The sequence below is a fragment of the Suricata suricatta genome, chromosome 8 (assembly GCF_006229205.1).
Source record: "Suricata suricatta isolate VVHF042 chromosome 8, meerkat_22Aug2017_6uvM2_HiC, whole genome shotgun sequence".
Lineage (NCBI taxonomy): Eukaryota > Metazoa > Chordata > Mammalia > Carnivora > Herpestidae > Suricata > Suricata suricatta.
Window position 1 is genome coordinate 247,752 of NC_043707.1, and position 26,169 is coordinate 273,920.

At 61.9% G+C, this 26,169-nt stretch overlaps 1 protein-coding gene across 2 annotated transcripts in view; it reads right to left on the reverse strand.

Annotated features, from left to right (window-relative positions):
* Window positions 1–6: 6 nt before the first annotated feature.
* Window positions 7–26,169, reverse strand: part of AXIN1 (axin 1) — a 47,172-nt gene continuing 21,009 nt past the window's right edge. Inside the window, exons 3-11 of one of the 2 annotated variants that reach the window (XM_029947058.1) lie at window positions 21,005–21,145; window positions 17,434–17,530; window positions 11,546–11,683; window positions 6,946–7,475; window positions 6,198–6,368; window positions 3,626–3,871; window positions 1,978–2,085; window positions 324–491; window positions 7–245 (exon numbers count right to left, since the gene is read on the reverse strand). In XM_029947058.1, coding sequence (XP_029802918.1) covers window positions 119–245; window positions 324–491; window positions 1,978–2,085; window positions 3,626–3,871; window positions 6,198–6,368; window positions 6,946–7,475; window positions 11,546–11,683; window positions 17,434–17,530; window positions 21,005–21,145 — 1,726 coding nt within the window. In that variant the 3' untranslated portion in view covers window positions 7–118. The remainder of the gene's footprint in view (window positions 246–323; window positions 492–1,977; window positions 2,086–3,625; window positions 3,872–6,197; window positions 6,369–6,945; window positions 7,476–11,545; window positions 11,684–17,433; window positions 17,531–21,004; window positions 21,146–26,169) is intronic. The other variant, XM_029947059.1, reaches the window with a different exon arrangement.

The window sequence follows — 26,169 nt, forward strand, 5'->3', positions numbered from 1 at the left end:
TTGTCAGCTGCCGGCGGGGGCCCGTGGGGCCACCCAGAGGAACCCCGGCCCGTGTGGACACTGGCGGAGCGAAGGGCTGGGCGGCCGCGGGGCAGGCGGACCCCAGGCGCCGCGCCGCTCAGTCCACCTTCTCCACCTTGCCGATGATCTTCTCCTCGAAGACCGGCAGCGCGGCCCCGTCCTCCCGCACCTCCTCGAACACCACGCCGCAGTCGAACTCGTCGCTCACCTTCTTGAAGTAGTATCTGCGGGACGCGGGGGGTGAGGGCCTCGGCCCCACCGGCGCCCACCCCCCGCGGGGCCCCCCACTGCTCGGCCCTCACCTGTAGTTGCCCTTCTTGGTCAGCAGCTCCTTGAACTGGCCCAGGGTGACGGCCCGGCCCCGCACCAGGGTCCGGTAGGGGATGGGCTCCCCGCAGAAGTAGTAGGCCACCACGATGCTGTCACACGGCTGGGCACTCCCGCTGCCCGCCTTCCTCTGCGACTTCGTCCTGGGGGCAGAGGCACAATAGTGTCCGCTGAGCTCGGGGTCACACAGGACGCACCCCAAGAGCGTCAGGCCCCCCCCATAAACAAAGGGCCAGGAGCAGAGAGGGCGGACCTGGCCGTGTGCAAAGGCCCGGACACCCCTGACCCACAGCGCCCTGCGGCCTCACTCCGCGTGGGGAGGGGCTCCCGTCCTGCGCCGACGCCACACTCTCCGAAACCCACAGCACGGACGCCAGCTCATCGCTCAGCCTGCTGCCCGCGGCCTCCCCGCGGCCGGAGCACAGCACCGCTACCCAGACCGCACGACCTGGCTTCTCAGGGCCCGAGCCCATGGTGGGCCCCACTGCGAGGTCTCTTAGGGCGCCCGGGCTCCCGGAACCCACACAGCACAGCGCCCGCCGCCGGGCCGCACCCCGCCACCTGCACCCAGGAGAGGCCTCAAGCCCTAAGGCTTCAGGAACCGTGAGGGCCGGAGGCTGGACAAACGGCACCGTGCAGGGTCTGGACATGGGCCTGCGCCGCAGCAGAGAGCCGGTCCGAAGAGCAGAGGCCACGCTGCAGACGGGGCGTGAGGCCAGCACTCCTGCCCGGGACCACGGGGCCCTTCGGATGCGGAGCCCACGCAGGCAGCGTGCCCGCCGTCCCCGGGTGCGCTCGGACACAGCCCCGGGCCCTGCCGGCAGTGGGGGCGGCGTCATGTCAGAGAGGCCCCGAGCTCACACTGGGTCCCTCTGTCTCCCTGGTGCTCCAGGGGTCACAGCAGGCGGTCACTTGGGCTAGCGGGCCATCCACTGCTCAAGCCAAGCTCCTGGGTGCCTGCTTTCCTTCCTAAGTGCTGCGACCTCACCGGGCAGGGGGGTCTGGCGGGGAGCCGTTCTGTACGGAAGGGGTGCAGGGTCCCTCCCTGCGCAGACCCCACCCTTGAGGAGTGAGCCGGTGGGGAGGCTCTGAGTCACTCAGGCATCCGGCTGGACATGACGCAACAGCGTGTGGGATGAGGGGGACCCCGTTTCACAGGTGCTGGGAGGCTGCCACCGTCTGCACGGGGTCCCCAGTACCTGCCTGCCCTGCACCAGCTGGCCTGGGGCGCAGACGTGCCGAGCCCCAGTCCCCACACGCCGCGCGCGAACAGAGCCAGGCTCCGCGTGCCCACGGCACCGGGACGCGCAGGCCAGCCGTGCTGGGCCGGGAGAGCCCCCGCGGGGCGCCTGCCACTGAGCCCCAACGCCTGGCCGGGAAGCTCGGGGAAGGAAAGGCACGTGGGGCAGGGTGCCCACGGGGCCAGAGCGAAGGCAGCAGACCAGAGCCTCCCTGGCGGCCTGGAGGGCACATGTCACACAAGTATGGCCCTTGTCTCCTTTGACAGACGGGGGACTTGAGGCCGGCCAGCCCCAGTGCTTGGGTGCGGCGCCCCAGGTCCCGTCCGGGGGGCAGCGGCCCCGCACGGAGGCCGGGGGAGGCGAAGCGAGGCCCCGGGGGCGCACGTACTCTGTCTCGGAGAGCTCCAAGTCGGACACGGCGGGCACCACGCTCAGCACGGGTGTGCACGCTGGCCTGGCACAGGAGCGCCCCCGCTGGATGACCTCCTGCACATACCTAGGGAACAACCGCGGCAGTGAGCTGCGCGCTGGGCCGCGGGGGGCCCGCTGCCACACCGGCGCCCGCGGCTGGAGCTCCGCAGGGCCGGTCAGGACACGGCGCTCTGGCTAGCCCGGAGCTCCTGGACTCCTCGGGGGACGACACCGGTCCTGCCGCTCCCTCCACGCCGAGAGGAGCCTTCTGGGGACGGCCTGGCTCTCGTCGCCCTCCGTGTTCTGCGGCCCCGCGGCCCCGGGAACCCGGGAGGCCAAGGCCAGCAGCAGCTCTCCAGACGGCTGTTGCCCCGGACAGTGACTTCTCTTCTGCCAGCCGGGGCGGGGGTGGAGGGCGGTCACCCCCCACTGAACTCAGGCCTCTGCTCTGGGTCTGGAGTCGTTTATAACAGGCCCATGTGCCCTGGGCCAGCGAAAAATGGAGACGTCGGAGCCAGTGGCCAAAACCCTGTCGGGAAGCGCACAGCCTAAAATACGGGTCCCCAGAGACCTGCGGGGCCGCACTCGGTGCGCCTGGCCAGCGAGCGCGCGCGCAGGGCCTGCAGGTGCTGGCGGGAGAGAGCACCTGAGCCCCGCAGCCCCTCGAGTGGCAAGGACGACGTTCCTAGCGTCTGTGCAGCAGGAAAGACTCCTGCCCACACGGCCCAGCCCTGTCTCGTCGGCCCCTCTGCCATCTGCTTCCAGGCCACGGGCCCCGTCGGACAGAGCGGCCCCTGCAGCACCCAGCCGGCTCTCCGGTTCTGGCTGACAGGGTCACAGGGTGTGAGACAGCTGGACATAGGCTTCCGGCTGTGCCCGATGAGACAGGCTCTGGGGACGGTCTGCACCCTGACGCCAGCCTCCTGAGCTGGATGGCCCCATACACAGTGAGGTCCCCAGAAAGGATGTCCCGTGACCGAAGACTGGGCAAGGGGGCTCTGGCAATGTCCGAGAAGCGGGCCACTGTGTGACCACGCTCCAGGGCCTCGGCAGGACATGCGGATCTCCCTGACCCGTCCGGGAACTCCAATGAGCGAGTACATCTGGGAAAAGGGACGGCAGGGCCCAGCGGAAAGGGCCAGGGAAGCCCCACTCTGGCCTGAGAGGCCCGCGTCCACAAAGGGCTGCTCCCCGGGCGGCGGGGCTGGGTGGGCCTGGGGCTGCGCCAGCAGGGGTCGGGCCTCTCTGGCCCTCGAGGCGGAAGAAGGCCTAGCGAGGGGACAGTGGGCTCGGGTCCCTCGCAGAGAAGACCTAGCGAGGGGACAGTGGGCTCGGGTCCCTCGCAGAGAAGACCGTACCTCCACACGCACTTCAGCAACGTGCATCGGCCTACCTGCACATGGCACCACTCACGGCGCCCCGTCCAAGGACCCCCACGACCCCCAGCGGCCGGGGGAGCACACACTCACAGAGGGGAGACGGCCCCCTCCCCACCCCCAGACGGACGGAAAGGACCTCCCACCCTCGCAGCCCTTGGTCACACGGCAAGGCTTTCTGCCGCCCCACCCCCGGCGGCGCTGCGGCCCTGCCCAGGGGTGCGGCCTGCTCCCCGGATGCCCCCCTACCTCTGCTTTGAGGGTAACTTGCTGGCTCGCTTCTCCTCCTCCTCCAGGCGCCTGCGGGCCTCCTCCAGCTGGGTCAGAGGGTTCGGGGCCGGGTTGGGTGGCATGGTGGGGTCTTGAATGAAGAGGTGAGAGGGCTGGACGGGGTTGCGGAGCTGAGCGCTGACCCAAGGGTGCACGGCTCCAGGGCGCTCGACCGACAGGGGCCTGGGGCTCTCGTGCACCTGCTGCTTCTTGGCACCAGAAGACCTTTGGGAGCAAACGAACAGGTGTGGCGGCACCTGAAACCCGGCCTCATGCGGGGGCTGGGCGGGGCCCGCGCAGGCACCTGGGGCACAGTACCCCACCCCCCATGACATAGCACTCCTGCTCCTTCGTCGCTGCTTCTTTTCTAACTAATTTTTAAAAAATTCTTTGACGGTTGTTTATTTTCAGAGAGAGCGAGTGGCGGAGGGGCAGCGAGGGAGACACAGAACCTGAAGCAGCTCCAGACTCCGAGCTGTCAGCACAGAGCCGGAGCGGGGGCTCAAACTCAGGAACCGTGAGATCATGACCTGAGCCGAAGTTGGAGGCTTAGCGGACTGAGCCACCCAGGTGCCTGTTTTGTACCTAATTTTTAACAACTTTACTGAGACATGTCACACCCTCTATAAAAACTCTGAAAAAATGTTTTCAGTGTTTTTAAGAAACATTTTAGTATCAAGATAAACGCTTTTTGTGAGAAACCTGAAATACATAGGAAATTCAAAGAATACACACTTTAAAAAATCATAATTTAGAAATACCTGCTCTCACTACATTGGTATATTCTTTTCCGTTAAAAACAATCAGCACCACTCTGAACATACAGTTTTTCAGTTTTTTCTAACGGTTCCTCCACGTGATCGCACACCTCTCTCTCTGCCTTCGTCATCCGACACGATGCGCTCTAGACCTGTACCATCAGCCTTCCCCACACGGCTGCGTGCACGAGGCTGAAAACAGCAGCCTCTCTCTCCCCTTGGCTGGAGCCTGGGAAAGGGGGGCTACGGCACCAGGAGGGACCCCGGAAGAGGGGCTCCCAGGCTCAGTACTCTCCCAACCCCAGACCCGCCCAAGGGAAGTGAACCCAGCGCAGGTGGGATCCTCCTCAGAGCCCACAGGCCGGCCCACAGGGAGCCCCGGGCTCTGGGGCCCGCCCCCCGGCCACTCTTCGCTCCCATCTCCCCGCCCCACCACACGTCCCCTCTCTCCACTGCCCCATGCCTCCACCCCCCGCCTACCTGTCCTACAATGCTAAGAACAAAGACGGAGGCACAGTGCCCCCAGCTCCAGGGAGGCCGGGGAGACTGGCAGGGTTACTGAAATGCCACCATTTAAAATGGCCCGATCCCGACAGCAAGCCCCTTCCAAGCTGAGCCTGTGTTCAGATGTGCCTTCGACTCTTCAACCACAGAAACCTTCCACGTGGTGTGCGGGGAACGGCCAGGGCAGAGCCACTGCTTGCGAAAACCCGACAAAGAAACCCAGAGAAACCTAACCAAAGCAGGAGAGGGGGTCTGGAAAGACCCCTCGCTCAGGACAGTTTGTGACTGCGAAGGTGTCTGGACACTGGTGGGAGGCTTGTTCCCATGGCCATGTGGACACCAGACACCAAGACCCAGGGGTGGACAGTCCCATGCCTCCGCTCAGGATGGGCTGACGGGCAGGTGCGTGCCCACTTCACCCTCTCTCCCTCCCTCTCCCCCTTGTGTGTGTGCTCGCTTTCTCTCTCTCTCTCTCTCTCTCTCTCTCTCTCTCTCTCTCTCTCACACACACACACACACACACACACACACACACACACACACACACACACACACACACACTTCACCCTCCCCAACCATATCCAACACGGAGAGTCCAGGAAGTGGGACACTGAGGAAGGAGGGGTGGCCAGCCCGCCAGAGGGCAGACCCCACTAGCCCCAGGGCCCAGACAGCAGACCAAGGTGTGACGCGTGCCGCCCAGGCCAGCACCACCCACTGTGCCCACCGCACAATGGACGGGCCATGAGCGCAGCAGGGGTGTGTCCGAGGCCTGGTGCCACGCCCTCTGGAGCAGCCTGGGCCCTATGGGGCCCGTATGGGGTTGAGGGGGTGCAGACACCACGACGGCTGGGGGGGACCGGGTGCCGTCACAGAAGGCTCCTCCTGCGGGCCCTGCCTGCAGTGACGGCCAGGTGCCTGCCCAGCTTCCCCAGTGACTTAGGTCACTATCACGTGGAGGCGTCACCGCCCCAGAAATAACCTGGCAAGGGCAGCTGTGGGAAAGCAGAACCCCTGGCACACTGGGCGCAGCAAGAGGAGCTCAGGCAGAAGCGTGGGGGCCGGAGGCTGAGCCCCACAGCGGGCACTCCTGCCTGGGACACGGACGCCGTGTCAGGGCCCCCCTGCCAGCACAGGGCCCCGCTGAGGGGGCGGGGGGGGGGGTCGGCAAGCTCACCGCCAGGGTGCGGCAGGACAGGTGGGTGGGCCCGGCCGCGGCTTCCCAGACCCGGGCAGACTGTCAGTACTGCAGGCGGGTGACCCACCACCCGGGCGCCGGCGCCTCTTACCCGTGGCCCGCCTTGCGGTGCCGGCTGATCTCCTTCTCCCCCTCGATGATCCATTGCATGATCTTCTGGTTCTTCTCCGCGTCTTCCGAGGGGCCAGGCACCTCGGCGCCCGCGCTCTTCCCTGACTCAGCCTTCTTGGCGTTTCTTCTGGAGGCGGTGCCGGCCTTCCCGCTACAAAACCAAGAGGCTGGGAGTCACCTGCTGACTTTGTCCCCTGGCCTGTCGCTGGACAGTGGCTCTCTGATCAGGGTGGCTTTGACGGAGCTGTGCGTCCTTTCGGGCTCTGTCCCAACGCCAGGGGCCGGGCTGTCTGAGTGCTTGGTGGGGAGTGGAAGGTGTCCAGCAGCACCTGCTGGGAGGGTGGACACGCCCCGCCCTTTGCCCCCCCAGCCCCGTCATCCCTGCCTGGCGGGGGCAGCGCTGGCACCCTGTCACTCCTCACCCCGACGCCTCCCCCGGAAACAGGTGGCTAACTATCCAAGCAGCCTTCAAGGCTGGGGCCCTGGCTGGCCCAGAACCCCAGGCGGGACCTGGCACCCAGGCCTGGCGCAGCTGACCCTGACTGAACGACTTTTAAAGGGGAATTCTGGCCCCGAAAACCTGAGCAGAACCCTCAGGGGAGCCAGCCTCTCACTGGGACCCCGCCCTCCCCGGGAAGGCACACGTGCCCCTTACTGACACGGGTTCCGGGACGAAGGAGCCAGAGCCCTGAGCCCAAAGCAAGGCTCAGGCCGCCACGGACACTCACCTGTAGGCCAGGCTGTCGCCGGCAGTGGGGGCGGCGCCCACGTTTTCTGAGTGGCCGCGGGGCTTGGCCGTGTGGCCGTGCAGCTCCGGGCCCCAAGCGAAGCTGCCCTGGACGCGGCGGGCAGCCTCGGCCTCCGCCTGCTCCTTGGGCCTGGCTGCCCCGTGGTGACCGTGGTGGTGGCCGTGCCTGTGTGCGTGCGGGCCGGCCGCATCCAGCTTCGCCCCGGACTTGGGCGCGTGCTTGCTGTGCCCCGGGGGCAGGCCCCCCAGCACCCCCACCATCTTGGGCACGTGCCCGCTGTCAGGGGAGCGGTGGCCGGGTCCTGGCGACTGGCAGCCCGGCGTCCTCATGACGCGCTGCACGTGCTCGTCCAGGATGCTCTCGGGGTTCTCCTCGTGCGCGTCCCGCAGCCCCATGCAGCCCACGTCTGCATAGCGGGGCGGGAAGTGGTGCCAGGCTGTGGCCAGAGGCAGCTTGTGAGCAGCCCCCGGGGGACCGGAGGGCGCGTCGCCGTCCTCGCCTTCTTCCTCCTGCGGGACAAGGCCACCAGTCACCTCTCAGCACCCGTCGGGTCACAGAAGCCTCACCCTCAGGGAAACCAAGAAATGAGGCCCAGCACTGCATCTGGGGGGCCCCAAGCCCCAAGCCCAGGGCGAGGCAGGGCCAGGTGAGGCGCGGGGAGCTGGGGAGCGGAGCACGCAGGAGTCCAAGGACAGCCACGCCCACCCAGTCCAGCCCACGGAGAACCTCCGGAGGGATTGGTTCCCGTCTATGTTTCTGAATAAAGATATTTTTACTTTTTGGTTGATTTTCCTAGTCCTCAATCTTATTTCCATGCTTTCCACTGTATTTTCTTTTGTTTCCTTTTAAAGTTTATTTATTTCGGGAGGAAGGGGCAGAGAGGGAGGGAGAGACACAGAATCCCAAGCAGGCTCCGCTCGGTCACCACAGATGTGGTGGATGTGGGGCTTGAACTCACGAACCGGGAGATCATGACTTGAGTCGAGATCAAGAGTCAGGCACTTGGCCGACTGCGCCACCCAGGCGTGCCTTTTGCATTACATCTTCAAAGGGAACGTGCCCTTGTACAGAAAGGCTCCTGTTTTCTGCTTAATTACTCTGCTCTGTGATTACTGGCTGACCGTCACCTGAAAACCAGTCAGGTTTCGTTGGGGTCTCTGACAGTCAGGAGGACCGCATCTGTAAACATAAGCACTTGACCAGTCTAATTCCAAGACCAATCTTGTATTTATTTTTCATCTCACTGAATTGTGCACACCGGAATAACGGTGAGTAAATCCAGCAATAACTGGAAAGAACTATAAACAAATCTCGAAAACTCCACCATGAAACCTCTCACTCCTGGGAAAGAATGTCCATGTCACTACGACAGATGGTCAAGGACAGACGCTCTGTCAATGCTCAGGGCGGAAGAGGCACTGGGGACAGAGGGGCAGGGTGAGTGTGCCCCTCCCGGGCAGACCAGGGCCCCGGGCTCCCACGCCACCCCATGTTCCATTCCAGACCCTCTACTGTGCCCTCCAAGGGACACGGATCCGCAATCCCCAGGGGTGACAGGGGGGTGGCGGCGGACACTCCGGGCTCTGCGTATGGAGGGAATCAGTTTTACGGGTTTGAAACATAGGCTTACTGACCTGTCTAGCTAAGAGTGTTCACTTTCTTCTTTGTTCTTATCTTCCAAGTTTTACTATAAAACCATTATTTAAAAATTTGTAGCTATTCTTCTTTAAAAAAAAAAGACTAGGGACACCTGGGTGGCTCTGTCAGTTAAGCGTCTGACTTCAGCTCAGGTCATGGTCTCGTGGTTTGTGGGTTCAAGCCCTGCATTGGGCTCTGTGCTGACAGCTCAGCCTGGAGCCTGCTTCAGATTCTGTGTCTCCCTGTCTCTCTGACCCTCCCCTGCTCGCACTGTCTCTCTGTCTCTCAAAAATAAATTTAAAAAACATTAAAAAAATTTTTTTTAATTGGAAAAAAAAAAGACTATAGTTTAGGCACAGTTATACCTGCCACATTTTGTAAGTTCATACAAGACTGGGATTCCCTGTACATATGTAGTTAAATCTGATTTCCTCCTGTTTTGTTCAGTTTTCAGACACGCAGCGCTCAGACGGGACTGCAGGGCCAGCTGCAGCGAGCCCCCCGGGAACCCAGGGAGGCCTCTGGGGGCAGAGTGGCTGCAGGCCAGAGACCGTGACGCAGAGCCCGGCACCCTGTCCAGACGCCGCCGCGGGCCCGCCGACTTGTTCCCGAGCGGACACTCGGGGCCTACACGGGGCTACTCGTGAACATCTCGTGTTCAGTCACAGAGCACCGGGCAGTCTGGGGGGCCGGGCCCAGCCCCCCGAGAGCACCTGGTGGGTCCAGGCACAACCGCATGCCCCCGGGGGGAGCCGTGGAAAACGACAGACTACGACTCAGACACGAGAGAAACACACCGATGCCTCCGGCTGCCTTTCAGATGCCCACCCAGCCTGGCGACCTGCAGGGCCAGGGGCCCACGGGGCCACGACGGGGCCTCTCTACGGTGAGAGGGAACGAACACCCCCTTCCTTAAGCTTCTTCCACAAACCGATGGGCCCTTTTACTCCCCGAGCGAGCCCGCGAGGCGCTGACGGAGGCCCGCTCAGGCGCCAGCCCCGCGACTGCACGCAAGCCAGGGGCTGGCTCCCACTAAGTCCTGTGGTGCCCACGGCCACTGTGTCCCCGACGGCGGAGTCCTCAGAGAAGGTGACCAGACAGGGCGCGCACCCGCAGTCCCTCTGCCCGCGGAGGCCTCTGCAGGACCCCGAGGGGCGGGCGGCCTCCATGGGTGCGCACCCGGCATCCACCCCAGCCCCGCTGGGACCCAGGCGGCCAGGCGGCCAGGCAGCAGGCCGGCACCGCGCCGCCTACAGGGAGTCCCCTGGTCACTACGAGGGAGGCCAGAGGACGCTGGTGGACGGACTCGGAGTCCCCGCACAGCGGCTCAAACACACCTCCACGCGGGCCTCCTCTCGGAGAGCACACCGTCCGGCCATCGCCACGGCGACCACCCGCCTTCCAGCACCCACCGCGAACCCCGTGTTTTGACACGCTATGTGAAATCTGAAAACCGTGGGGGCTGGGCAGGCCCCTTGTTTCAAACCGGGGTGTCACAGGAAGGGCTCCGGAACCCTGGGTGCCGGGCACACAGCACCACGTGCGATGCGTGGCATGCAGGACCTGACGCGGTCGGGTGTGGTGTGGCTGTGCCCCAGGACCACCGCCAGACTCAGGCGCACATGACTCCCCGGGGGCGCATGGAAGGGGAAAGACACAGGCCACGCCTGGGGGTTCTGACAGTCTGAGGGCCCAGGTCTGTGCCGTGTCCGTGTTGGGTGATCAGGTACCGCACAGTTCCTTCAAGCACGAGTAGGTTTTTGGTGTTTTTGTTTTTGTTTTGAGAGAGAGGAGAGAGAGCGCGCAAGCCTGCGAGAGGGGCACGGGGCTCGGGGCGGGGACAGAGTCCCACCAGGCTCCACACTCCGCACACGGCCCTATGTGGGGCTCGATCCCATGACCCCGGGATCCTGACCTGAGCCGAAATCAAGGGTCAGACGCTCTAGCAACTGAGCTGCCTGACGCCCCCAACGACTGCGCTTCTGAGCTTCAGGTCTTGGGTGTGGAGCGCTGAGTAGCAAATGGAAGATGCCCACTTGGTGGTGACCAGTTTTTCTTTTTTCTTAAAGCAAACTCCACGCCCAGCATGGGGCTTGACCTCACAACCCTGCGAGGAAGAGCCGCATGCTCCGCCGGCTGAGCCGGCCGTCTGTGCCAGCAGCGGCTGCCTCCCTGCTGGAGAGGGCTGGTCCCCAGCAGGACGGCGGCCCCCGGGGCAGGTCTCGCTGGGACGGGAGCCCGGAGCACGAGTGGGAAGGAGCCCCAAGGGCTGACGCCCACGGCCACAGAAGCCAGCGTCCCGCCTTCCACCGGGCCCGGGCGTAGGTCAGAAAACAGGGCACGCAGGAGCCTATGTCTGAACGTAGCCGTTTCCACCCTCAGGACGACAAGTGGGGGCCCGCAGCCCCCCGTGCCAAGCGCACGCTCTGCTTCCCACATGTGCGCGGTGCCCGCGGGGCCCGGCACGGGGGCGTGTGGAACACGGGAGCGCGAAGGGGGAGGCCAGGTCAGTCTGCATGTCGTACGTGTCGTCTGCCAACTGTCCTCCCCGAGCCGGCGCTTGGGGCTGACGGCGGGGAGTGGGGGGCTGCACCTCAGCATCTCCCCAGCAGCAAGGTGAACAGGAACCCCCAGCTCCTCACAGGCCAAGGAGCGGCCGCTGAGTGCCTACTGGGTGCGCCCAGGCCAGACTCGGGGCCCCCACCGTGGGGACCTCCTCCCCAGGAGGCAGTGGGGACTGGGCACCCCGGTGGTGGCTTCAGAGGGGCAGGTGTCAGAGGACAGCGGCCAGCCACCAGGACAGGGTCAGAGGGCGTCAGGAGCCAGAGCCCTGGGAGACCCTGGTGGGAGCTCCTGGGAGCCTAAAACTGCCCTCCACCCAACCAAACCGAAACAGGATGAGCCGGAGCCGCCGCAGCCCGTCCCGGAGGGGCCCACTCACCATCCGGACGCGCTTCAGCCGCTCCTCCAGCTTCTCCTCGGCCTCCCGCGTCCGCTGCACGGCCTCCAGGCGGTGGATGAGCTCCGCGGCGAACTTCTGGGGCTCCACGCGGACCTCCTTTGGCATTCGGTACGTGCGCTGCAAGGAGATGCCGATGAGTGGCCGCGCGGCCCGCCCTGCCAGCCCCACCCCGCCATGACACGACAGCGTGGGCACCTTCCGGGCGACCAGGAATGGCCTACGAAGCCTGCGTTTCCCCTTAAAACCAGTGTTCACCCTTTGCCCCTTCTGTTGGGCTCCCCGCTGCCCCCTTTTCTCGTCTGACTAAAGGTCGCCTTCGGCCCGCACTGACCCGGGAAGGAGAACCCAGCCCTGGCGACCGCTTCCCTAGCCTCGCACTCCAGGTCTGGCTTAGGCCACCACGGGGGCAGCTGGCAGCGCCCGGTGCGGGGGCGTTCCGGGGTCCTAAGACAGCTGTGCCCCCCGGCCCACTGCAGAGCAGTGCCTCTAACAGGACCGGCCAGGCCAGTACCCAGGAGGGGGGAAGGGAGAGTGGCAGAGAGCACGCATGGGGGGGGCGCGGTCCACCACAGAAATGCACTATATAACTTTTCTGTGGGGTCAGCTTTACTCTGAAATAACCTCAAAGTCACAAAGTCGTAACACTAGCACGAAGAACTGTCCACCCTTTCCGCAGGTCCCCAGATGCCCCAGAGCCCCGGCCCGCTGACACCTGCCCAGTGTAGGGTTACTGTCTCCACACGCGGGCGCGCCTCCCTGAGCCTCACAGACAAACGGCGAGGTGCTGCCTGTTTCTTCCCGAACACTGCAGCACACTTAACAAGCCAACGACACTCCTGAACCTGACCGAAAGATGACCGTGAACAAAAAAGAGACCCAAAGAGAGAGACCCTGACAATACTGTCCCCTAACTGGTGAGCAGGCCTTATTCGAATTTAATCAGCTGTCCTAGCACTGTCTTTTATAGCAAGACATGTTTTAACCATCTAAGCCACTTGGGGCGCCTGGGTGGCTCGGTCAGTTAAGCATCCAACCCTTGACTTAGGCTCAGATCACAATCTCATGGTTCCTGAGTTCAAGCCCCACACTGGGCTCTGCCCTGACAGCAGGGAGCCTGGGGTCTTCTGTCCCCCTCCCCTCCGCCCCTCCCCATCTCTCTCTCTCAAAAATAAAAAAAATACTGTTTTTTTTAATTTAAGGCACCAACCCCCTGTTGAGGGGGATGGGCGTACTGGGGAGCTGCCAAGAGGAGGGGAGGAGGGAGAGGAGGAGGGGGAGGGCCCAGGGGGCCTGGACGGGGCAGGAGGGCAGAGGGAGCAGGGAGCAGCCAGAGAGTGGGTGTCACCCAGGGGTCCTGTCTGACCTCTCAGGTGGGCTGTGTCGATCTTGAACCCTGGCCTTCAGATGTGCAGCAAGCCAAGCAGGGAAGACTTGGGGTGGGGCAGGGGCTCGAGCGGAGGCAGTGCCCCCCCCCCCCAGTCCTGTCGGGGGCTCTGGGCACGCTTTTGACTCTGCCTATGTTTCTCATCTACTAAATGACAGTACCTCCGAAACACGTAAGCGTCGGTGAGAAAGTCACGGCCAGGCCTCGGAGATAAACACCCACGTGTGGGGCTTACACTGGCCTCGACAAGGTGGGGGTGGCGGCAGAAAGCTCTGAAGGGTCTGCAGAGGGAAGTAGGGGAAGGCAAGCCAGGACACAAGCCACGCCTTCAACAGAGCGAGCTGGTGCGAAAGGCCCCGAGGTGCCCAGTGCAGGGCAGGCGGGGAGGCCAGGCCAGAGAAGGGGCAGCCGGGGGTGTCCTGTGTTCTCAGAAGAGCCTGGGCGGAGGGGAAGCCCGAGAGGCTGCGACCCCGAAGCTGACCACGTGACGGCACACGCAGAGCAAGGGCAGAGTGAGAAGTCCCGACGAGGCAGAAGCGCACGGACACGGAGTGGGGACGGACCCCCCCCCCCCAAGATCGTGGTTCTGGAAAAGAGCCTCTAGGCTGCATGCTTGTGCTTCCGAAAATGGGAAACGGTCAGGAATGATGGCGGTAACCGTGGAAGAACAGGCCACCCTCCGGGTGTGAAGGAGCAGAAGTCACAAAGGAGAAAGTCCCAGCGATTAAAACTGAATTCTGGGGAATTTAGAGGGTCCCTCCTGCAGCTGTAAGGAGCACACTTTTCATGACTGGACGGTCAGCGGGGTCCCCCACGTGGTGGCGCCTCTGTGCCCCCGCACCGACACCCACACACAGCCCCTCGTCCCCACCCCGATCCCCGGAAGTCACACAGCAAGGACCACCGGGCATAGCGCCACCCAACTCAGGCAGCTCAGCATCTGCTGTTGGCCCTGTGTTCCCCGGACCCGCCTGAGACCCCCCCCCCAAAGTCTCTGACCCAAGGACAAAGTGGGCACGCACAGGTTCCTGGGGCAGGCGGTGTCACCAGCCACGGAACAGACACCGCAATGCAGGGCTCCACGACCTCTGCCTAGATGGGGAGCGCTTTCTTCTGGTTTGTTCGATAAAAAACGTTTCCCTTAAAAATCAAAGTCAGTTATCTCACCAGCCAAACTGGTTTTATTCGGGAGCAGCAAAGAATTGCAACTGGGGACAAGCAATGTGCGGCAAAAGCGAGATTCCTCCCACCAACAGAGGAAAAGACACCACTCTACGGAGAGGGGCAGGTGGGAGAGGCTGCCGTGAACGGAAGTCCACTGGAGAGAAGCAAGCGTCCGGGTGCCGTGGCTCCTCCGTGGCTGAGCGGCTGGCAGGGGTGCAGTCTGTGCAGGGGGCTCAGCCCGCCCTTCCCTGCACCCGGCGCTCCTGCTGGGTCGGCGTGAGAGCTCCCCCTGGCGGCCCCCCGACGCTGCTCAGGGGAGGTTTCTCCCACAGGACTGACTCGGCGCCCTCTCTTCACTTTGAACCCCCACCCGCGGCCCTCCAACCACATGCTGGCCTGTCTGACCTGACCACGCGGCCAGGCTGGGCTCCAGGCTGTGCCCCGGGCCCCACGCAGGGACGCCGTGCCCACTGCAGGGAGGGGCCAGCTCACCAGGCTGAGCTTCTGCCGCTGCGCCCCTGTCCTCCGCGTGCTACCCCTGCACCCCTCCCCACGCCAGGCCCCTCCACTGCACCGGCACCCCAGCAGATGCAGCGGCCCCCGCAGAGACCGAGAGGTTCCCCGCACCACAGACGAGCAGCAGTGAACGGCTGCTTCTTGCTTTGGGCCCCAGAAAACAAGGCTCAGGCGGATGAGGAGGCCGGTGCCCTCTGGCTCCCCGTGCGCACCAGCCGCCAGGCCGTGCCCAGTCCATTCCAGCCTCGACCTGTCCCCCTGAATGTGTGAACAGCTCAAAGCGCAGGGGCTCATTAGACCTTCGCTGGAAAGTAACCAGCACCCCGAAGTCACCGGGACGCACAGGACCTCCTGCTTTCACTGCATGGTCAGAGGGTCGGGCCCGAGGCAGAGGGCACGGGCAGAGGGCACAGTGCACGGAAACGCTCTTCGCCCTTCCGGGGGGTTGGGTGACCGAGGGGGGAAGCCTGTGAGGCCACAGCACTGTCCACACCCCATGCAAAGCCAGGCTCTCGCTGCCATGCCTGCCTATCTCGGCTCTGCCTTCATGGTGACTTGGCCAGGACCTTCTAGAACCTGAAGATGTCTAGCTTTCCTCAATTCTGGAACACTCCCCCAGTGACACTTCTGACTCTTGTCTCTTTCTGATCCTCTGTGCCGCATTGTGAGACATCATCTTTCCAGGTCTGTATTCCAACTCACCAATTTTCTTTGGGTTTTGTTGAATATGCTTAGTTTAATTGTCTGAATTAAGACCATATTAGCAGAATTTGTCAGTAGGCATCCCACAGAGGCGGGCTCTCTGACATTAGCACCCCTGAACCCCGAGGCCCCACAGGCCCTGCGTGGCCTTCCCTTCCTCCCCCACAGAGACCCACAGAGCTCAGCCGGGCCGTTTCTCTGCACTCCTCCAGTCTGGAACGAGCCTGTGGCCTCTGGACTTCCGTGACCCTGTGACTTTTGAAAATCTGAAGCCAGCTCATGTGCAGGATACCTTCACCGTGGGCTGTATCCTGGTGACACCCCGCAAGAGGCCCCTGGGCCTCTCACAGTCCTTGAGGGGGCAGCGTCCACGTGTCCCATCGTGGCTGATGGCACCCCTGCCCCCAAGTCACTTCTTCCCATGGAGCGATGGCTTCACGAGGTGCCAACTGGGCTGGCGCGAGTGCCTGCTGCTTGTCACACTCAGAGTGTGCTCAGTCCGTCAGCGTAGACGCACACATTCCCACTGCATCGCCACTAATCCCGGGGCTCCGGTGGTCTGGGCCTCGGCAGGAGGGAGCACCTCCATATGGCTCCCATGTTGTCCATTCCCCCCTTCCTTTCTGGGACACAGGACACCCAGACTCCCCTCCTGCTTCCCTGTCCAAGCCCAGTCGGTTAAGCATCTGACTCTTGATTTCGGCTCAGGTCATGATCCCATAGTTCACAAGATGAATTCAGCCCTCTATCAGGCTCCATGCTGACAGTGCAGTCTGCTCGGGATTCTCGCTCGCTCGCTCTCTCTCTGCCCCCTAGCCCACTCCCCACCTCCCCCAAAATAAATAAACAAACCTTAAAAAAAAAAAGATCCACGAAGAGAGCCGGGAGACGCACGTACTAGCACGGCCAGGCTCCGGCAGCACCAGTCGGACCCCCAAGAGGTCCCCGGCCGCAGGCGCACACGCGCACGCGGACCACCGGCAGCGCCCTCCACGCCTCCCCGCGCGCACGCTGCCAGCACCGGGCGTGGGTCCAGTCTGTGCTTGTGCTGAGGGCTGGCCGGCAGGGGCAAGGTGTTTGACCACTCTTTTCTTTTTCTTTTTTAAAAATACTTACTTACTTACTTCTTTATTTATTTAGAAAGCATGCGAGCAGGGGAGGGGCAGAGAGAGAGGAAGACAGAATCCCAAGCAGGCTCCACACTGCGAGCACACAGCCGGATGCAGGGATGGATCCCACCAACTGTGAGACCATGACCTGAGCCGAGATCAAGAGTTGGATGCGTAACCAACTGAGCCCCCCAGGGGCCCCCACACTGACCACCATCCTTTTCTCAGAAGCAAGAGCACACCCACGTCCTTTCTTCTCAACTACAATCAATCACCTTTCTTACCGGGAAATTCAAGTAGCTAAGACTCTAAGGAACCATGGCCATGGACAGCCGAGCAGGGACTCTGAGAAATGTCCCCTTTGCCTGCACAGAAACCGCGGGCGGCTGCTCCCAGCACCAAGGGTCAGCGGCTCCTGCGAGCCCCCCCACCCCCAGAAGTCTCTCCCGTCCGGTCGGCGCACCAAGATGAAGAGGGCCCCGCGGCCGGGGCGGTCTGCCAGCCTGCTCTGTGAAGCCCCCCCAGCACCCGGTCAGGGGCACCACTGTCCCCTCACTGTTCTCATCCAAGAGGTGAAGCTGAGGCACCTCCCGCAGCAGGTGTACACGGTGCCCGAGTGTCGCCGCAGAGAGGTGGCCCGTGCAGGGGCCAGGCCCGGTACCGAGCCAGTGACAGAGGCTCAGAGGAGAGCATCTCACTTAACAGGACGGGAAGCCTGCACAGCAGGTGCTACGTGCAGCCCGCCCTGCCCCGCTGAAGGGACCGTGTGGGCTCACAAGCCGCCCATGCTGTCATCACCAGCCACAGGGTGTGACTGTGCCGGGACCACATGCTACACCTGGACGAGAGCCGAGCTCACAGGAAGCCGGCGAAGCGCTGGCCACTGCCCAGTGGCCCTGGCGGGGAGGGAGAAGGGGCGGGCATGGTCCCGGAGGGCCGGTGAGCCCCAACTTGGGGGACGGGGCACAGGGGGCTACGCGGCCAGAACTTACAGGAATGTGAGGTAGAGGCACCCGCCCGTTGACCTGGACGCTCTCCTGCATCTCCCGGCGATGCTGCTTGCGGGTCCTGTACGGCGGGACTCCATCCCTGCCCAGAGGAGAGAGAGTCGGGGTAAGTGCAAACCCAGCAGCTCGGCGAAGCGGAGCCGGCCTCCGTCTGGAGCAGAGCTGCCGCGCCCGAGCGCTACAGACTGAGAGCCAAGAATGCTTGGCTTGCCGGCTGAAGCGGGGAGAGGGGCACCTCGGTGGCTCAGAGGGTTGATCATCAGGTCATTTCATTTCATCCTTCATTTGGGCTCAAGTCATGATCCCAGAGTCGTGGGATCGAGCCCTGTGTCGGGTTCCACACTGAGCATGGAGCCTGCTTAAGATTCTCTGTCTCTCTCTGCCCTTCCCCCACTCATGGCTGCTCTCTAAAATGGGGGGGGCGGGCAGGAAAGGAATATGTGACAGAGACTATGTGGCCACAAAGCCTGAAATATTTACTACATGTCCTTTGCTGAAAACATTCACTGACCTGTCCTTTATCGCCCAGGTGGACACAGTGTGCCTGTCTGGGGTGCTCTAAATGGACCAAAATGTGGACAGCCAAGACAATTCAGCCCCACGGAAAGAGATCCCCAAGGTTTGGTGGTATTCTGCTGTCTTCCAGGGCAGACTGGTAAGGCAGTGCGATCTCTCTGCGGGGTACGCAACTTGGTTTCCTTGACATGAGTTTTAGTTACAAACCCTCTTGAAGATTAGAAGGACCGTATGAATCAAATTACATACTGCCTTCACGTGACTAAATGCACTTACTCAAGACAGAAGCCAGATCTGACGCCTCCCCCGCTGCACACACCCCACCGCCCGCTCTCCAGGCCGCTCCCCGCTATTTACAGCCCCTGTGAGAAGCACAGCGGCCAACAGGAGCCCCCGTGCCACGGTGGCGCCAGCCCGAACAGGAGGCCTAGGGAGTGGCTCCTCTGGGTCCCCACGTCTTTCTCGCGGAAGGACTCCTGACGGGGTTCCCGGCTCCCACAGCTCGAAGGGAGGAGGCTGCAGCCCGTCTGGCTGCTGAAAGACCTCAACCGCCCTGGCCTCCGGTGGGTGAAGGTCTGCGTCCCCTGGGAGGGGGCGCGGGGGGGACGGGGCGCCCTCAGAGCAGTGCGCCGCCTTCCCAGCAGGACCTGGGTAGGTGGCCCGGTGGCTTTGCTGACACGTGCTCGAGAGGCCTGGTCTGGGTAGAATGGGGCAGAACGAGGCTGGGGCAGCCCGTCTCTCCGGTCACTGCCTCGGTGTCCCTGGCCACCCGGCACAAGCCGGGTGCGCGGTGTGGCCGGCTCAGCACTCCAGCGGGGCGCTCCAGGGCCCGGGTGTCAAGCAGCAGGCGAGTCCCACGTATTAAAACATGTCGTCATCTGCCCCGAGGTGTCCCGGGCCACATGCTTTGACCAGGCACTGGTTAGAAGTCCCACATGCCTCCAGATGAGGCGCTGTCTGTGGACGCGAGTCCAGAGTTTCGTGGCCACGTGCTACCACCGTTTTTACCGCAGGGCTGACGCGGAGGGCAGCCGCGCCCCGGAGAAATAATTTACAAGAAATGGACAACCCTTCTTCTTGCCTCTGATATACATTCCAAATGTATTCCATTTAAAAAAAACTACAGATGTATTTATTTTTTTTACTCGAGAGAAAGATGGAGAGCACACACAGGGGGAGGAACAGAAGGAAAGAGAGAAAAATCTTTCTTTTAATGTTTATATCTATGGGGGGGGGCATGCACATGAGCGAAGGAGGGGCAGAGAGAGAGAAGTCCGGAGAGTCCGAGCGGGCTCAGCACTGTCAGCATGGAGCCCGATGCGGGCCTCGATCTCATGAACCATGAGATCATTACCTGAGCTGAAGTCAGACGCTTAACTGACTGAGCCCCCCAGGCGCCCCTGCTGGTCCTATGTTTCTGAGTCTTCGTGTAAACCAACAGGAATACAGTATCAGGGAAAAATACTAAAAAACTTTTAGATCTCCCCCTGAGCAAACACACGTCCTTTTCTTAGAGGGAATGAGGAGGCTTTAGGAGCAGCGCGTGCGAGCAGATGAGCCTTCGCTGTCGTCACCCGTCCTGGGGCCAGGAAAGCAGACGGCGCGAGCCAGCGGCTCGGTGCGGGTCCGGCAGGCGCAGCTCAGACCGCAGGCGCTGCGAGTGAGAAACTGCTCAACACACGTCACCACCTCACCTTAAAGACGTGACACAAAGTGGCGCCTGCGGTGGAGCCCGTGTGGGGCTCTCTCCCCCCCTCTGGCCCTCCCCTGGTTGCTGACTCCCTCGCTCTAAAGATAAACTTAAAAAAGACGTGACACAAAGAATGAAATAATCAGTCCACACACACAAGTTGAACCCAAAGGGACAGACCCGTCTTGTGACGCCACCGCCATGTGGCCCCACAGAGGAGAGGAGAAAGAGCCCCAGATGTGCGGTGATGCGGCAGGCCCCCCAGGCCGCAGGGGGGGCACACGCACACCACAGGACAGGAGAGGCAGGGAGCATGAGGAGGCCCAGAGGGGCCACAAACTCAGAAAAGGGTTTAGTGACCCTTTTTCTCTTTCTTATTTAACCCTACGTGGCTCTCCACAACGTTCCCGAGAAGAAACAAGCTGGCTGGGGAAGAAACCCCGCCTGGCCCCACATGCCCCCCTCCCGCCCACGGTCCCAGCCCAGGGCTCCCTTCGGGCCCTGATGTTGTCGGAGGGTGCCCGAGGTTGGGCCTCCGGCCGCAGGCCCTGGTCGGGGGCCTCCCATCAGGGCTGGTCGGGTGGGGAAGGGCTCATAGTCTTCAAGCTGGTAAGTCTGCTGGTCAGGGGTGGCCAAGACCCCGAGTGACCTTGAGAGGCCGGTTGGGCAACGCCCTGACATAACCGCAGAGTTTCACACCACACTCTGTGTGGCCCCGAAAAGCCACCTGCCAGGGCAAAGGAAATGGCCGGAGAATAGGTACCTTCTCATGAAGGGAGGGCGTCCCCAGGGAGGACACCGGGAGAAGGCGGCCCACCGTCACCGCCAAGGGCCGCTGAGGCTCAAGGGGGTCCTGGGTGGTCGCCGAGGCCTCGGAGGTGTGTCAGCCCCAGTGGCTGCCCCTGCGCCGTCGGGCACCGGGGCTGGCCGGGACCCAGCTGCCCCGACTCCCCTCCAGCTCCACCTCCTACGCAGAGCAGGTGACAGGGAGTAGATTTTACACTGGGACAGGTATGGAACAGCACCACCAGAGAGGCACCCCTGCCCAGGAAGCAGCCGTGCGGGAGGAGGCCCACACCCCTACCGCCCGCCCTGCCCGCCCACCTGTCTGTAAAGCGAACCCCAGACTGTGAATGAGACAAAACTGAACCACAGCACGAGGGGCGGGGAGCTCTGCTGCCTTGCTTTCTTCTCTTTCAAAGACCCCGTGCCCTGGCCTGGGACATAAGCAGCGACTGCAACCCCAGCACCGTCAAGGACACATCCGGCAGCACAGCCTTGCGTGCAGCTGGGGGCGGGGGTGGGGAGAGGAGGGAACCCCCCGGATTCACCCAGGAAGAGGGCACTCACACGCTGCTGTCGGTGAGGGACAGGCTGTCGGCATCGCTGGACAGGCTCTGCTGCTCACTGTCGTTGGCACTGGTGGCCGGAGCGAGGGCGTAGCCGGAGCTGACGTAGTAGGGGTTGACAGGCTCCCGCCAGGACCCGCACCTGTGAACAGGGGGCAAAGGTCAGCAGCAGGCCAAGGACACGTGTGCACTCACCCACAACCCCAGCACCGTCCAGATGCCCTGAGTTACGAGCCCCGCATGTAAAGAACCCAGAAAAGACACAAAGGGCCAGTGCCTCCGTCCTGCCTCTGGCCCCTCTGCATCTTCCGGATCTTTCCCACGTACGCAGGCAGACGTGTAAGTGTGCATATAGTTGTCACCTTGCTTTGCGTTTTTATGCACGTCACCAAGAACGGGATGCGCCTCCCACAGAAGGCCACTGGCAGGCTCCGGGCCGCAGAGCACAGCGCACCTGCACCCGCACCGGGGCCCCCACGCCTTGGCGCAGGTCAAGGGGCCAGATGGCACTCGGGCAGGGGTCTGGGAAGGGTCTCAGGAGCCAGGGGGCAAAGGAGCGCGTGTGCCTACCAGAGGCTGCGTGCAGCCCGCAGATCACTGCCGTCCTTGCAGGCGAGGCGAGCAGCCTTGCGCCCCGGGGTGGAGTTCACGGCCACTGGCTGGCCTGCTGATCAGCCAGAAGAGCCAGTGGCTTTGGGGTGCGCCTCCCCGTGAGGGGCCGGGGGCGGTCTGGGCCCCTTCCACCCCCCTGCTCGCGCCTGCCTGCCTCTCCAGGCTGTTCATGAGCCTCCTGGTAGTCAGGGAAGCCTTTGTATACTCTTCCTATTAACCTCCAAAGATGTGACGGACAAATACTTTCTCCCCAAATGTCATTTTTTTTTAAACTTTGTTTATACTGATTTTGGTCCAACAAGAGTTTTCTGTTTTTACAAAATTGGATTCACCAATCATTTCCTTCATAGATTTCTTTGTATCTTAGTAGGCAGGCCTCCCTCATTCCGGGATTACAAATATATTCTCCTAGTTTTCTTCAAATGCTCTAATAGTTACTTATTTGTTTACTTTAGCGCTTTACATAAAACACGTATGTAAGTAACATCTACCTCATTTCCTTGTATCAAAACTGAGAGCCAGTTCTTAGTACTGAATACTGAGTAATCTACTTTGTTCTGAATTTTTTTTTTTCATTTATTTATTTTGAGAGACAGAGCGAGTGAGTGGGGGGAGGGGCAGAGGGAGATCGAGGATCCCGCGCAGGCTCCGTGCTGTCAACACAGAGCGTGACGTGGGGCTGGATCCCATGACCCTGGGGTTACGACCTGAGCCGAAACCAGGAGCGGGGTGCTCATCCGGGGCCCCCAGGCGCCCTCAGTGCCCGTCTTCTGTAAATGCAGGCATGCACTGGTTTCTGGGGGCCGTGCTCTTCTCCCATTGAGGCGCTGACCTGCCCCCCCCGTCCCTGAGTGCCACCGCAGCACACAGGCACCCCCTCCTCCCACACTGCCCTCCAACAGCAATGCAGGGGCTTAGGGAAAGCGAAGAACAGGCGAGGAGGTTCTGTGGCCGCAGCCGTGCCATGGGGTGCCCAAGGCGCAGCACCCGCCCCACCGGGAGCCCCGGCCTGCCGGGTGACGAGCATGCCCGTGGTGCCAGCCCCCTCCCGTGCACGCGCCGCGTCCCTCAGACTTCAGTGTCCTGAGTGCACAGAGCAGGAGAGGAGACTGTCTCTACGGGGACAGAACCCCACCGCCCCGATTCAGGCCACACACAGACTCAGGAAAAGGTGCCCTAACGAGGCTGGGGACCAGGCACCTTGGTCCTGGGTCCCTGTCACACAGGACATGTGGGGCCGTGCTGGGCCAGGCATCGAGGCAGAAGAGAGGCCGGACCTGTGGGGGCCTTGGCGCCTGGTCGCAGGAGGAGGGCGCTCGAGGCCACGAAAATGAGAAGAGCGCCAGCGGGTGGTCCTCCTACTCCGGCCAACAAGGTCACAGCACCAGACGGTGACAGCGCAGACCTTCCCCGCCGGCCCAGGAAGCAGACAGTCCATGGCCGGCTAGCAGAGAGGACGGGGCACTGTCCAACACCACGCCGCTGCTCCGACCCGCCCACCTGCCCGCAGCCGCCCGCAGCTGGAGCCTGGGGACACGTCCCTCCAGAGGCTCGCAGGAAGGGACGGGATGAGGACACAGCACAAACACTGGTCCCGGGTCCCGTGACTGCGTCCAGTGCCTTATCTAGATCAGACCTGCCATGAAGCGGACGAATCATGGGAATGTGTGACATCAAAATTCTTTAAGAATCATACAATTTTATTTTTCTTAATTAAAAAAAAATGGGGCACCCGGGTGGCTCAGTTGGTTAAGCGTCTGGCTTCGGCTTAGGTCACGATCTCATGGTTCGTGGGTTTGAACCCCGCATCGGACTCTGTGCTGACAGCTCAGAGCCTGGGGCTGCTTCAGATTCTATGTCTCACCTCTCTCTCTGCGCTCCCCTGCTCACGCTGTCTCTCTCTCTCTCCCTCTCTCTCTCTCAAAAATAAATAAAAGATTAAAAATAGATAAATAAATAAACAAAAATAAATAAAAATCCTTTTAACTATGCTCAACACCCAACATGGACCTCACCCTCATGACCCAGCGATCAAGAATCCAACAACCAGCCAGCCAGCGTCCCATCATGAAACCGTATTTTTAAATGACGCTGTTACTCCTCTGCTACACTGAACAACATAAAACCACCAACACTGTCACCATCAGAACCACCGTACTGAAATCCAGATCACAGGTTAGTGATAAAGTCTTTTTCAGTCTCCCCGTAACATTTAAGGAATATTAAACTTTGGTTATATTCTAGAAGCACTCATTTGGTCAAATGAGAAAAAAACTTGAAGAGGAAAAGGCATCCCAGCCTGGAAGCCCAAGCCCCAGAGGGCGTGCTCCGCCCCCCCCCGCCCTCCACCCCGCCCCCGCGCTCACTTGCCTTTGCCTTCCCCCATGGCCAGAGCCACGTCCAGCAGGACAGAGCCCTCGACTGTGACGTGTCCAAGACCATGTGCCTGTCTCCTCTGACACGCCCCCAGCGTGCCCTCCACATGCAGAAAAAAGTCCGTCTTTAAGGTGGAAAGCAAGACAAACACGGTTTCTTAATTGTCTACAGCCAGCAGAACAGCCAACTCCAGTACATGAGCTCCGAGTCCAGATAACAACGGGCAGAGAAGAAAAAGCCAGACCAGAGAGAACAGAAGAGAGGACGGGGCACCTGGGTGGCTCAGCCAGCTGAGCGTCTGACTTTAGCTCAGGTCGTGATCTCATGGTTCCCTAGTTCAAGCCCCTCATCAGGCTGTGCGCTAAAAGCTCTCTCTCTCTCTCTCTCTAGGAAGGAAGGAGGAAGAGCTATCAGCCCTCTGCTCATCTGTTTAGCCTCGGGAGACGAAACAGCTGGCTCCTGGAACCAGCCTGTCGGCGCCGTGGGCCTTCGACGCGGCTAACACAACGGAAAGTTCTGGCCAGTGAATGACCTGCGAGAGGAGACGTCACTCGGGGGCACCTGGGTGCCTACTAGCCGGCCAGAGATGGAGATGCGGAGAGCGCATGTGCGCACGCACACACACGCACACACATGAGCCCAGCAAGTGCAGCCCACTTCCAAGGGGCCGCATCCCGAGGAATTCCCATGGCTCCCTCCCTGTCGACGAGCCACACATACCCGACCGGGGACGCGTCCTGCCTCCGTGCCGCCTTTTCTCTCCGGCTGCTGCTGGCAGGAGTTGGCTGTCCATCCTTTTACGTTTAACTTAACACTTTACTTGTGTGTGTCTATTGGGAAAGCTAGGCTTGTGGAGATCTACCTGGACAACCCTTTCTTCGAATCAGAGAATTTGGTCCTGCTGCGTCTGGGGAGACGGCTGAGAGAACAGGGGTCGGCCACCGTCTTCTCTGCCGCCTGTCCGTCCTATTCTATGTGCTTTTGTTCTTGCCCTCTTTTGGCCTAATTTTTATTTTCCGTCTCCTGTCTCTAATAAAGTAACCCTTCTCTGAGGAGTTTCTGTGAAGGTCACAACAGGTGCCCTGGGGGCGCCCGGGTGGCTCAGTCACTTGGGTGTCCGGCTCTGCACGGTCAGCGCTGAGTGCAGAGCCGGCCTGGGAATTCTTTCCCTCTCTCTCCCCGCCCCTCTCCCCAGCTCGCTCACTCTCTAAAAGATTAAAACAACAAAACAACTGGTGCTCTGATGTGTCACAGTCCAGTGACCTGCACTGGCCGCCACTCAGGCAACACAAGAGTTAAGCCATTTCCCTCACACACTGATGTCCTGTCCGTGTCCTGTGTCCTAAGTCCATAAGCATCTTACACCCCACAGGACGTTGTCAGCACGGTTTCAGCCATGAACAGTCACACCGCCCCTCACCCATAAGGCCCTGCTCCCCGAGCTGAGCCAGACGAGCCTCCCGAAGGGGCAGCAGGCAGTTCGACATGGACGCGATGCGGCCGCTGATCCAGAGGACAGACGGTTATGGCCTATGGAGCAGTTTCCTCCTTTCTGCCTCCCTTAATCTGGGCCCTCATCCTCACAACACTCTGAAGAGTCCAGGCAGGGCGCCCGGGGGGCTCAGTCGGTCGAGCGTTGGACTTCGGCTCAGGTCATGATCTCGCAGGAACAGCGCGAGCAGGGGAGGGTCAGAAGGAGAGGGAGACACAGAATCCGAAGCGGGCTCCAGGCTGTGAGCGAGCTGTCAGCACAGAGCCCGATGTGGGGCTCGAACCCACGAACCCTGAGATCTTGACACGAGCCGAAGCCAAACGCCTAACCGACTGCGCCACCAGGTGCGCCCCCCCCTTTATATCCCACTGCCTTACATCCCCGAGCACATGGCTACTTTTCATTCAGTAGCTGGTTACTCTGCACGGAGGGTCAGACACCGTGGGAAAACCCTTCCACACCGGGGCCTGGGACGCCGCCCTTCTCCAGAGCACTCGCAGGTGACGGGGCACGTGGCTGGGGCACCAGGACCCTCAGCCACTCTCATCCAGGCTCAGGAAATGAGAGGCGCTGGGCGAGGCTGCGGACTCTGGGAGGGCCCGTGTCCCGCAAGCCTGCCCGGCACGGAGGCCGCCCGCTGGGGGCCACGAGCCACGCTTCCCAGCGCGCCTACCTGGGCTCCCTCC